This window comes from Vespa crabro, chromosome 10 (genome assembly GCF_910589235.1).
Source record: "Vespa crabro chromosome 10, iyVesCrab1.2, whole genome shotgun sequence".
Taxonomy (NCBI): domain Eukaryota; kingdom Metazoa; phylum Arthropoda; class Insecta; order Hymenoptera; family Vespidae; genus Vespa; species Vespa crabro.
This window is the reverse complement of record NC_060964.1, coordinates 1,289,071-1,301,570: the sequence shown is the minus strand read 5'-3', so window position 1 is coordinate 1,301,570 and position 12,500 is coordinate 1,289,071. Positions and strand designations below refer to the sequence as shown.

Here is a 12,500-nt window from a genome sequence, read left to right as displayed (position 1 = left end):
ATATACATAGATACACACGCACAGATACAGATACACAGACATATATATATATAATACGTAGATACAACGCTGGAGTTCTCGACTTCGAATCCTCTTCGCTTCTCTCCTTCTTCGACCTCCCTTTCTTCCTTGGCCGTCCTCTTAATCTTCCTTTAATTCTCTGGCTTCCTGTTTCTTTATTTCCTTTTTCCACTGTTTCTTTCGTTCGTCCTCTTATGTTAGTCCTCATCCCATCTTTACTCCTCCCTATTCCCTCTCCTCCTTTTCTTTTTTCCTTCTCTTAATCTTCACTGCTACCCTCTTTGTACTCACTCCTATCTTTCGTCCTGACTCTCTTTCTTTCTTTCTTCCTCTCTTTCTTTCTTCCTCTCTTTCTCTCTTTCTCATCTTTTCTTTCGTTCTCTCGTTCGCCAGCTCGTTCGTCGACTCTTCCCTCGGTTAGACAGATCCACGCCGACAGGTTTCAAACTGTCTTCAGCGGATGGTGGTAGACTCACGAAGCAACGCTCGCTAATCCTTTTTATTCCTTTTCTCTTTGAAATGCGTGGCATTACGTTAAGAATTTCAAATTACTTAGAGACGTATTCTCATAATATATGACTTATATGTGTGTGTGTGTGTGTGTGTGCGTGCGTGCGTACGTGCGTGCGTGCGTACGTATATGTGTATGTGTGTATGTAGATGTAAGAAAAATTTTCGATAAAGATGTCAGTATCTTTATCGAATCTCATTTTCTATACCACGATACGATATATCACGAATTTAAAGTGATATTTCAACGAACTTTAGCTTTTAACTTCTCGTTGATTTCGGAAGAAGCAATCGTAGATAACTTACATACTTGTTGATTTATCGTAGAAGAATGAAATACGTAGACTACACCTACACTTACACGTTGCAGAAGCGATAAAGAAAATTCTATATCTAGTAGAAGCGAGAAGGAAACAGGTTCGACCTACGCGAATTGATAGATCCACGGCTTTGGCCGATGTTCTAACATTAGAAAGTTTCGTTTATACGCTTAGTTAATCTCCACCGACCTTAGATTATTTGTCTTCGTTAGATCCATGAAGCTATGAAAAATGCATTCTAGTTTATCTAGAAACGAACGTGAACTAGGCAAAGCGGTTTTTGATTCTCAGGGCTGTGAGAAATACAATAATTATCATATGTTTTTATAAGTACACATACACATACACACATATGTACACGCATACATAGGGTGTCTCAAAATAAATGAAAAATATTTTAGAAGTGGCTTCAACAATAAATTAAAAAAGATTCATAAAAAAACATATGACCCATTTGATTTCGTTTTCAAATTATAGCGGATTTTCAACAAGCTTTATATCTGGTTACTTTCAGACAAAAGACGTTCGAAATTGACCTACTCGCATTTGAATACCAGCCTGCAGACGTCTTATCAATGACCGTCTTACTTTCTCCATATGTCCAGATGTTACTTGGATTTGCTGGTTGCTTTGTTCAATTCTCTCTTTTAAAAAGTTTCGACACAGTCAATGGATATTTCGTACGTTCAACCAAAGAAAGAATTATTACTATAACTGGGAAATAAAATTTAGTTGGACATATGCATGAATCTTTTTTTTGTTTAGATGTGATCATTCTTAAAATATTTTCCATTTATTCTGGTACACCCTATATATTGTACATACCTATTTCAACCAGCATAATGTTACATTCACTATTATATAAAATGTGCGTCAAGATTGTCCGTTCTATTCTGCTGATATTTTCACTCTCCGCACCGTTTCCTAGTTTACGACGTGCCTCGTTAACTGCCTTCCATCTCTCAGAACTTAATCTCAATTACGTAGAATGTATTCGTTTTATTACTATATCTACCACTTTATGTTACAAGTAAATAACGAAGGAATAGCATAATGATTAATACGAAATCGAACAAAAAAGGATAGTTAAGTTCCCTAAGAATCAGATTTCTATTTAATAGAGATTAAAAATGTCCGAACAGATCAATCAAAAAATGTCGAATACCTGCGAAGTTTTATCTCGGAGAACGGAGTCTCTATCAATCATTGTAAATCAAAAAGGAACAAGAGAAAAGAAAAAAAAGAAAAGAAAAGAAAAGAAAAAAGAAAAGGAAAAGAAACTTACCAGAAGATTGACAGCTCTAGTGTGATCGTCTACCCAAGCGAGAAGAATGTCCGCTCCCTTCATGTGACTCTTCTCGTTGAATCCAATTCCAACGTAACCCAAGGTTCTCGCAGTTATCCTGAACGTGATCGTCTCCTCGTCGGTAGGATCCCATTCGAGGATGACGTTACCATCCTCGTCGAGTCTCTCATACCTCGGAAATTTTCTCTCCTTTGTGCTTCTCTTTGATCTGATCACGTCGGCATCTTCGTTGGATGGCATGTAATAACCCTTGCCGATGTATGATTCCTTTGGGACCTTGTCGAAGCCCGGAAAATATTTCTTTGGCACGCGACTCCATGGCTTCGGAGCTTTCTTATAGGTGGTCTCACTGAAAACTGTGGAAGCCGACAAAACTTTTTCAATTTCTTGTTCTTGTTCTTGTTCTTGCTCCTCTTGTTCTTCTTCTTCGTTAATGATTTCGATATGATCAGGTTTCTCGTCGTTTTCTATTTTTTTCTCTACAAATTTCCAATCTTTAATAAATTCGACGTTTTCCTTTAATTCATCTAAATTTGGTTGCAACTCTTCAAGACTATCGTTCGACTCGTCCAATTCTATATTTTCTTTAGTGCCGTTATCATTAATTCGCGATCCATTTATCATGGATTCTATTTCGACAGAAGCGTCATTATTTTCGTCGGCCATAGTCATAACCGTTGTTGTTTCTTCGGTGTTCAACGAAATATTATTTTCTGTTGAGTTTTTCATTAACTCGTATTGACTGGGATCCATATTTTCTTCTCTATCATTCGGAAAATCGAGCCCGTCTTCTCCGTACGGTATAAGTTCCTTGTTCCTTTGCTTCCAATATTCCTCGTCGACATCCAAACGTTGTTTTTTGAACATACTCTGAACTCTCAACAGTGGCTCATCTTGTAGACTACGTTTTAACCTGCTCGAATGATTCTTAGAATTATGCGTCTTCCTATACGCCAGCGTCCTCATTGTCTCGTCCATGTGTTGGACGTATAAATCCAACAAATCGCACTCAATCGATGAGCATACACCAAATATCACGATTAATCGGAGTATCAACATTTTCTCCATTTTCTTCTTCTTCTTCTTCTTCTTCTAAATTTCTTATACTTTATACAGTCATTTGATCGGTTTCTGTTTTCACTCGTTTCACTTCTTATGATTTTTAAAAATTATCGGACACTATTCTTATTTTGTCTTTTATATTAACAACGAAATATTTTTTCAATATGTCAGTCTGTCAGTGTCATTTTAAAATAAGTATTAAATTAGAATAACATCGCGAATAAAATGAATCCTTTTTTTATCTTATCGCCAAAAATACCTATCTTTGAACATTTTACGAGCACAAATTTCAACAAAAGTTGATATCATTCGTATTTGAAATTAGTATTACTAATTATTTCTTCGAAATTTTAGTAACATATTTCGATACATGTTGCACGAACGACAGTTGTGTCGGGACTAATTCAAACATGAGGCTGATCACGGCTGCCGCTCTCCCTGCAGATGCTCGCAGCTGCTTACCTGCCGTTCGTCCCCTTCTTTGGGCCCTGTTTCAGGAGCGTATTTTACCTTTGGAGTGCCCATGAACGCAACCCTCTTACAATCTCTCTCAAAATCGTATACACCTCATAATATTATATATATTATACATACAATACAAAGACAACGTTTCATCGTAAATTAAACGTGTTTTTAATTAGGTTTGTTCATTTTTTTTTACAATATTTAACGTTGTTTTTTGATTGTAATTTATCTTTTTAATTAAGTTACACACAAACGCACACATGAATGTATACAAATAAATATTCATTAATATGTTTATGAATTTACTTAGGAGATTTACGTAATATTAATTAAATATATAGAGTATCGTGAGATATTTATAAAAAAAAAATTATTAGAAGATTCTTCTTCGTGTAAATGTTTAAGATAATTAAAAAAAAAAAAATTGAAAATACATTTACGAATGATCGTATTACGAAATACTTTTAAAAATGAAAATAGAATAAACATATGATCGAACAAGTGTTTTCGTCAGGATCTTCAAGTTTTACTTTTCTAAAAGATATCTTTTACTTTAGCGGCAAAGAGGAAGAATCCTTTAGAATGAAAAAAGGAAATGCGTTATAAAGATTCTGACATCGCTTCCTGCGGAAGCGTTTCTTTTTTGTAACCAGAGACTCACACATCGATGGGTTGTACTGTTCTAGTAAGAAACTGAGGGGCTGCAAAACCAAATGCGGCAGATGCGAGCCCTTGGCACGCGCCCTTCTGTTCATCAGTGATTCTCATTCGGCATTGTGATATCGAAAAACGGCAAAGTCTATACGAAATGTATTTACTATATATGTATATATATTAGATTATTGAATCATTTTATATATATATATATATATATATATATATATATATATATGTTTTTTAAACTTATGGTGAATATGAAAAATGATGAAGCGTCGATCCTTCAATCTTCTTATAAATGTTTTACTAAATGCTGTTTATTTTCTTTTTTCATTTACATATTAATATTCGTAACGTTTAATCGCTTTATCTTCGTCCGGTCAGTAACCGTTTTAAAAGTGTTATTATGCTTAAGCGTTCGCACGTGTTCGGAAGCCAACTGTATCGCGTTACTTCCTGTAACTGACATGGAAACATTATACTTTACATAGGAGAATTTAACGATCTTTATTTTTCTACGTATACACTTGCTTTACAATCGATATACATAAATATCTATAATGAGATATTTATTTAATTAATATTAATTAGAAATTCTATGTAACATCGTTGTTAATTATAAACGTTATCTTTCATTATTATACATAATATTTATTTGTTCTTGAATATTTTAATGGTTAATCATTATTAATTATCAATTAAAAATGTGATAATTAAAATTAATATAAATTTTTTATCATTTTATTCATAATTCATTCGTAAATTGTAATAATATAACGACGTTAAATAGTACGAATTAACTTATAGTTCGGTTAATTATAAGGTGCAAGGAATATTTCGAGGATACCGATCATTAAGCGGTTTTAATAAATGGCATTTAATAAGTCATAAATCGAATCATTGTCGGGAAAGACGACTTGTCCCGATTGAATTAATTGTCCGCCAGAAACCAGTTTTGCCCATGGAATCATGCATCCAGCAACACGAATTTGGTCTTCGTTCTTTAAAGCTTCGTCCTTTCTTTGTCGAAAATAATTTTTTTTATTTTCTTTTTTTTTTCGTTCCTATGTATGAATGTAAGGTTCAGTGTCGCGCGAGTTAAGACTCGTGTCGTCTTAGAAGATAATTCTAATTTACGGACAGAGTCAAGAAAGATAAAACGATTATCGTCTTTGTAAAGTTTGCTTTTTGAAAAAAAAAAACGGAAGAAAAAATAAAAGATTAAGGAAAAAAAAATTAAGAATTATTTTCGACGTTTTACATTTTATGTATAGCGAATTTTGTTATTGCAATGTGTCAAGAACAGGAAGTTCAAAAATACAAAATGTTCGAGGAATCTCCTTTTGTCTGATTCTACTATTGTCACGAAAGGTTCCTTTATATTATAGTTATACCATTGTACCGAAAGATACGTGTACACACTTAACCATTCACGAAGACATTTTCTTCTCTTTGAAGAGATATTCGAAGGAATGTTTTGATTTGTTTGAAAATCATTTCTATATTATATATATAAAATATAGAAATTTCTTTGAAATGATTTAAAAAATAAAAAAATCATTATAAATAAAAATGAGATATTGTACCTATTAATGATTAGTTAAATATCACGTGGTCATATTCTCCATTATAATTCTAGTTAACTCTGAATGAAAAAATACTGAAAAAGACTGACGAAGAAGATACTCGTATACCTAACATGAAGAATATTTTCGAGAAGCTCGACCACGCACTGTTCTCATGGACGAGCCAAGGGGAGCCTTTTAGTATTCAGCGAGATCGTTCGTTGTCTTCTACGCAGCTTATTTACCAGAAGTCATGATATCAACTCGGAAATCGCTTTGTCCTGGGAAAACCCAAAGTATATAAAGATATGAACGTATAAAGCATAATAATCAAAAAGACAAGTCTCCTTTTGTTTATTTTGCTTTTATTTGTTTTTTGTTTTTGTTTATTTTTTAAATTAACTAATTTATTTCTCCGTATCGTTTGGATCGATAGTATAACATCATTAATTCTTATAGAGCTCCAACCAGACGTCTCGACTTGAAAAGAAAGGACGTGAATTTGTCGGACTTCATCCCTTTCTCAGGTTTCCGTCATAAGATATTAACTCTAAGCAACCCTCGAGTCTCCATAAAAATCTTTATATATACATGTATATACGATATATAATATAGATAATCTGAAACAGATTTTAGCGTTATCAATAAAAAATATATATAACTAAAAATAAATATCTCCTTGTATATAAATACAATATGTTTTATTACATTCGATGATATATCGAGAAGCCGCAGCAATGACTTTTCGATTTAACGCCTTCTCTTCACGTCGTTTCGAGATAATCAAGAATCGTGCCACGTTCACCTGTCGTCCGATCTACACCTGCTACAAAATCTCGTTTTCCCCATCGACGACATCTGCTCTTTCTGAATTTTCAACGTATCCATAGAGTTTTAAGGATAATTAAATTTTGCGCTCTGTTTCAACCAAGATTTTTCATATGATCTTAATAAACGAAAGAAATAAAGAGTGAAAAGGTTATTGTTAATTCATGTCGAGTAAAATATTACGAAAGAATATGAATTTATTCGGTTATTTTATTACCAATGATTTATGTAATATCAGAATAAACGGAAATGAAGAAAAATTTATAACGGATAAGAGAAAAAGAACTTTCAGACGACTCATGGAATTCGATTCTTCAGTTTTGCGTTGAATGGCTGACGTTGTAATGTTATCCGGAAACGTGATTCGAATTTCAATTTCAGAAAGTCATTCTATTGTTCTTGGGTCAGGAAGGTAGATCGCACTTAAATAAAACATCTCTGAGTAAAACGAGATTTGGCAAAGAAAGATACAACGAGACGAAGAAAAAAGGGAATAATAATCTTACAGTTGGTAGATTATTCGAGTCTTGTGCGTAGCGATACGTCTCTTATGTTTAACGTACACACCTGAGAAACGTGCAGGCACGCGACATTCTCAAATCAGACTCTCGTTGTTTCCGCGAATAAAGGATATTTCTTCTTTCTTTTTTGCTATTCCATTTTGAAATTCTTCGAGTGTATACAAATCGAATAAAGAAAAATAAAACTACGCTTTATACGATAATATCAGATATTTGAATGTATAAGTTTGAATATAACTTTCCAAATATTTTGATTTTGTTTTTGTTTATATTGCTATTCTATAGGTTTTCATTCTAACCTATAGAAGGTTTTCATTCTAACCTTTATTCAATATGATTGAAAACATTAGTTTTGTTAGTTGTGATAAAACGTTTTTATATTATACAGGTATTAGCGTTTCTTACAATAATAATAATTTGCGTTACGTTCAGATCATGTAACTACATTATTATTTTTCTTATAAAGTATATGTTATCGACATTCGATAATCAACGAGCGTCGGTATATTAGGGTGTAACTACTATCGACGTATAATAAGTTTGTTTGATATTTGTAAGTATTATAAATTCTTGATTCTTTGCGGCTCACATTGCTTTATACACATTTTGAAAAGAATATTTAATTATAAAAGATGGGTAATGCTTCATTGAAAGCAGAAGTAAAATCCGAAGGGGATAAAAAATTGAAGCCTTGCTGTGCTTGTCCTGAAACAAAAAAGGCGAGAGATGCATGGTATGTTACATTACGATATTAATAGGTTATATCATATTAACAGAAATAAAAGGAAAATTTTAAAAGATTGATTTTTCTGAACAATTTTCTTTTATTTTGAACTTGTACTGCTTTGGATGTGTATAATTTAATTGAAATGATTATTAAAAATATATATATATATATATATTTTATATTTTATACGATATTAATAGGTTATATCATATTAACAGAAATAAAAGGAAAAGTTTAAAAGATTGATTTTTCTTAACAATTTTCTTTTATTTTGAACTTGTACTGCTTTGGATGTGTATAATTTAATTGAAATGATTAGTAAAAAAATATATATATATATATATTTTATATTTTATATGTAATATTAATAAAATATAATATTATTTTAATATTAATGTTAATAAAAATATACATTTGTATTGCAGTATTATAGAAAAGGGAGAAGAAAATTGCAGAGAACTTATAGAGGCTCATAAAAGCTGTATGCGTTCAATGGGATTTAATATATAATACATCAAAGAGTAAATTATATTTTGTAACTTTCATCGATGTAATTATTATTACAAAAATGCTGTGGTTACAGATATTGTTCTGTGTTTATTTTTATTTGTAAATAACTTAGTATTATGTAAAATAATTTAAAAATTAAATATACAAGTTTAAATTATAATAAAATAACTAATGTTATTTTTATGTTATGTATCTATGTTATATCATATGATATGCAATGTTATTGCATAATATGTCTAGAAGATAACAGTAGTAGAACGATGAAATATATACAATGAACAACTATATTGTTTACTTCTTATACAACCAATTTTTATTTACTTATACCAAAAGTGATTAATAAATTATTCTTAATACAATTATTCATTACGTTAACAAAAAGAGCTCCTTCTATACTGATATTCATTTACTATATTGTGATCTGTATCTTGCCATGGTTGAAATTTTAAAATAATGTTAATAATTTAATCTAAAGCTTTGGCTACAAAAAAAATGTATAAATAAATATAAATTAGAAACTTAACATTGAGACCACTTTAGGAATAAAATAATATTATAAAACTATATTACAATTTTAATATTTTTGTAGAATATATAACCCATAAATTTATCTTTTATAATCTAAAATATATTGTTATGAGAGCTTGGAAATAAAAAGCAAGATCCTGTTGGGAATTCTAACAAAGCATATATTTTAATTTAACATGTGGCTAATGCGAAAGTTTTTACTCTTGCATAACAATTCCACAGTTTAATTTCCCTGAACATTCCATAATAATGAACAGATCTTTAATTGATTCATGGCAAAATTTGTTACATATGTATAATAATTATTCTTGTTTGGTTGCCATCAGTCATATTTATTGCGTGTGGTCCTATTGAGCCGAAAGACGAATTTACATATGACTGGTGTATCATAAATATTGAAACTATAAAACAATGAGTAACACTTTCATTGTGATAAATTGTCACTTTGTTTAATGGTCTCCGCAAGAATTTTAACTATAATAAATAGACCTTAATAGTATCTCAGTATAATTTCTGAAATATGATAAGAGTAATAATAAGAATTTGCTAATTCACGTAACGATTAAGTATATAATATAAATAACAAGTAAATGGACTGTAGTTTCGTTTTTTTCTCATTCACAGCATTGCATTGGACTTATGAGCTAGGGCACGGTTAGTCTTAAGTTAATTGAATAATTAAATAGAATATTTGTAATTAGTATGAAAGTAGTTGTACTTTATATGTGAGTGAGTGAAATGTGATGTAAAATGTGCAAGTGTGTCTTTGTGTGTAAATATATAGGGTACAGGTATATGGACAGAAACATTTCTTTAGATGCTCCCAATTATACAGAAGCTATTAATCAATATACGTCCAAGAATAATTTTGTTTGTCATATAAAATTTTACTATACTGTTTATGTGTGTATGTGGTTATGTATGTATGTATGTATGTATATATACATACATACATATATATATATATATATATATATATATATATATATATATATATATATATATATATATACATCTACTGGCATTCAATATCGAGTGAAAATTGACAGCATTTTGATACAAAGGTATATCATACACAAAGAGACAGAGAGTAAGACAATACTGCATTGACATCGATATTGGAGCATCTCTAAAAATGTTTATGATAGACGAACGATCAGCATTAAATAATCGCATCACAGCTACGAAAGAGTTTTGTTTTCCAAGCTCTGCCAGGACGCTTTTTTAATTGGTATAATCGATCGCCATAGGAGGATTGGCCGGATCGAAGTTAACACAGCCAGTTTAAGTACGACGAAAATTTAGTAGAACATGTTGAATAAGGAATGGCAATGGAATTATAATCATCTTTTAATAGTTTTATCAGTAAATTTTCATATATCCTTTTACTCGTACATGATAATAAAGGTGCTTCCAGAAGTAGTAATAATTTTATCAGAATATAATTTACATGGAACACCGTAATTCCGTAAAGAATTATAATTTTTTGTGCTTGAAAAATTTAATAAGCGAATTGTACCAAAATTTTGATATAATCTTAATTCTGAAATTTTTTTATCGCGACGCACGCATAAAACACATAATGTGTCAAGGAGCCAGTTCGTTATTCATGCTAGAAATGCAAGAATATATTATTACATAATCATTTTGCTGCTACTATAATGGAGGCAAGTATACTAGTGATAAACCTAAAGCATTGCGGTCACGTAATTTCAAGGATGCTGGACAAGAACGGTTTGAGGCAGTCTATTATCTTCGGGCATGGTTGTGCTTTCATTTGGACCAGCAACTCTCACCTATCTTGTGGAACACGCATGGAACGTAATACTTTACTTTGCTGTAAATTATAATGTAAGGGTATTTATATTTATAATTTTTTAAAATTTTACGAAGTTGAAAAGCTATAAAGTTGGTGACTTTGCTACGAATGTTTAAAACGAATGTTTTCCGTTTTAAAAAATAGAATAAACTTACTTGGTACTGTTCTTCTGTATCCATAATTCCAGTTACAGCAACTACTTGATACTGTCTAGCTTTCATCGCAGCAGTTGATTTACGTACAAGTCGCATTGCACCAGGTGCACTGCTCGTACTATTAAATTGTGCCATTTGTGATGGACTATGACTTGGATCTAATACTAACATAGTTATAGAACCATCTCTTAATCGTTCTACACCCATTATTGTTCTGCTATGGCCTAAAAATATATTTATTTTAGTAAATAATTATATATAATAGATATAATACAATTCCTTTCAATAATTACCTTGATGTTGCAAATAAAGTGGTGGTTTAAAATCGTCATATCTCTGGAAATATTGTAACACCCAATTAAACATTTCAGGATGTCCTCCATCAACACTGGTGGGTCTATGGAAGTCTACTAGCTGACATCTGTATAACACAAATTTTATGTTATATAACCAATGGAATAGAAAAATATCATGGAACGTACTTTATTCTTAAACTGGATAACAAAGTTACGACTTCCGTAGCACCAATCCATTTCCTAGTGTTCATAAGTTTTCCACCAAGTTGCTCAGCACCTTGAATATCAAAACCTTGAGCCCAAGCCCATTCTATCATTTTCTGGAGCCTAGATATGGAGGGCATAGAACTACGCAAAGGATTGTCAGTGGTACTTCCACTATCAAGGCCAGAACTCCAAGCTTTGTACACTAACTCATTGTATCCAGTATGCTGTAAAAGAGATGAAATCAACATTTGCATATTCCTATAACCACAGCCCCAGCCTTTGTCTCCGTAAGTAGAAGCATAATGATCCACTGTAGAACACATCCATGTATTTACTACATTACTGCATGTTTGACTAACAGCTCTTATCTTGGGAACCAGCCCTATAACAACATTGATGTATATATCATTCGATATAAAGATGTTTTTCAATATAAAGATAAAATCTTACCACGTGTACAAGAACTGCTATCATCGATACCACTGCTTTCAGCAACCGTTAACCCTGTTTGTCTTTCATAAAAATCTGCTACCGTCATTTCGCCCGCAAGGACGGCACGTTGCATATTAGTTACACTTTGCTCTCTGAAATTACCCTGATTGTCCATTCCATATTGTGCTCGCAACATTTCAAATTCACGTTGTTCACGTAATTTTCTAACTTCTTTTTCTCGCCTTTCCATATCTTTTGCCAACATTCTATCTGTTGAAAGATCTGGTGTTATGGGAGATGGAGTATTTTTTTTGTTAAAATGTTCTTCGATGTGTAACGTTAGGTCGTCATTATTTTTAAACGATGTACTGAGACAAACTGGACAGGGAGGTGTATCACTACCAATAGTAGCCAGATCAGATTGTAATGCTGTTCCATTTGCAGGACTAATAAATATATGTTCGTTTACATTACTTTTTTATCATGGTTAAATTGTGACAGATAATCTCTTATGTAGTAATCTTAAAGGTAAATTACCTGAGTATATCTTTGTGTTCAATATTAACATGTA

At 31.6% G+C, this 12,500-nt stretch overlaps 2 protein-coding genes and 2 long non-coding RNA genes across 13 annotated transcripts in view; 1 reads left to right on the top strand and 3 right to left on the bottom strand.

The window, feature by feature from the left end:
* LOC124427467 (MOXD1 homolog 1) overlaps positions 1-3,630 on the bottom strand; it is a 15,878-nt gene extending 12,248 nt beyond the window's left edge. Inside the window, exon 1 of the mRNA XM_046970411.1 lies at positions 2,137-3,630. Within this exon, the coding sequence (XP_046826367.1) occupies positions 2,137-3,225 (1,089 nt within the window). The 5' untranslated portion in view covers positions 3,226-3,630. The remainder of the gene's footprint in view (positions 1-2,136) is intronic.
* A 2,309-nt stretch (positions 3,631-5,939) lies between these two features.
* LOC124427397 lies at positions 5,940-7,405 on the bottom strand. The gene is made up of 3 exons (XR_006942963.1): positions 6,952-7,405; positions 6,615-6,852; positions 5,940-6,526 (listed from the first exon to the last, which is right to left on the bottom strand). It is a non-coding gene; the product is annotated as an uncharacterized LOC124427397 (long non-coding RNA).
* Positions 7,406-7,849: 444 nt separating this feature from the next.
* LOC124427712 lies at positions 7,850-8,777 on the top strand. The gene is made up of 2 exons (XR_006943012.1): positions 7,850-7,988; positions 8,408-8,777. It is a non-coding gene; the product is annotated as an uncharacterized LOC124427712 (long non-coding RNA).
* Positions 8,778-8,782: 5 nt separating this feature from the next.
* LOC124427711 (zinc finger-containing ubiquitin peptidase 1-like) overlaps positions 8,783-12,500 on the bottom strand; it is a 9,758-nt gene continuing 6,040 nt past the window's right edge. For 9 of the 10 annotated variants that reach the window (XM_046970957.1, XM_046970963.1, XM_046970964.1 and 6 more), the window contains 6 exons: positions 12,467-12,500; positions 11,948-12,375; positions 11,477-11,879; positions 11,288-11,415; positions 10,995-11,218; positions 8,783-10,857 (listed from right to left, as the gene is read on the bottom strand). The exon at positions 12,467-12,500 is cut by the window's right edge and continues 270 nt beyond it. In XM_046970957.1, coding sequence (XP_046826913.1) covers positions 10,813-10,857; positions 10,995-11,218; positions 11,288-11,415; positions 11,477-11,879; positions 11,948-12,375; positions 12,467-12,500 — 1,262 coding nt within the window. In that variant the 3' untranslated portion in view covers positions 8,783-10,812. The remainder of the gene's footprint in view (positions 10,858-10,994; positions 11,219-11,287; positions 11,416-11,476; positions 11,880-11,947; positions 12,376-12,466) is intronic. The other variant, XM_046970965.1, reaches the window with a different exon arrangement.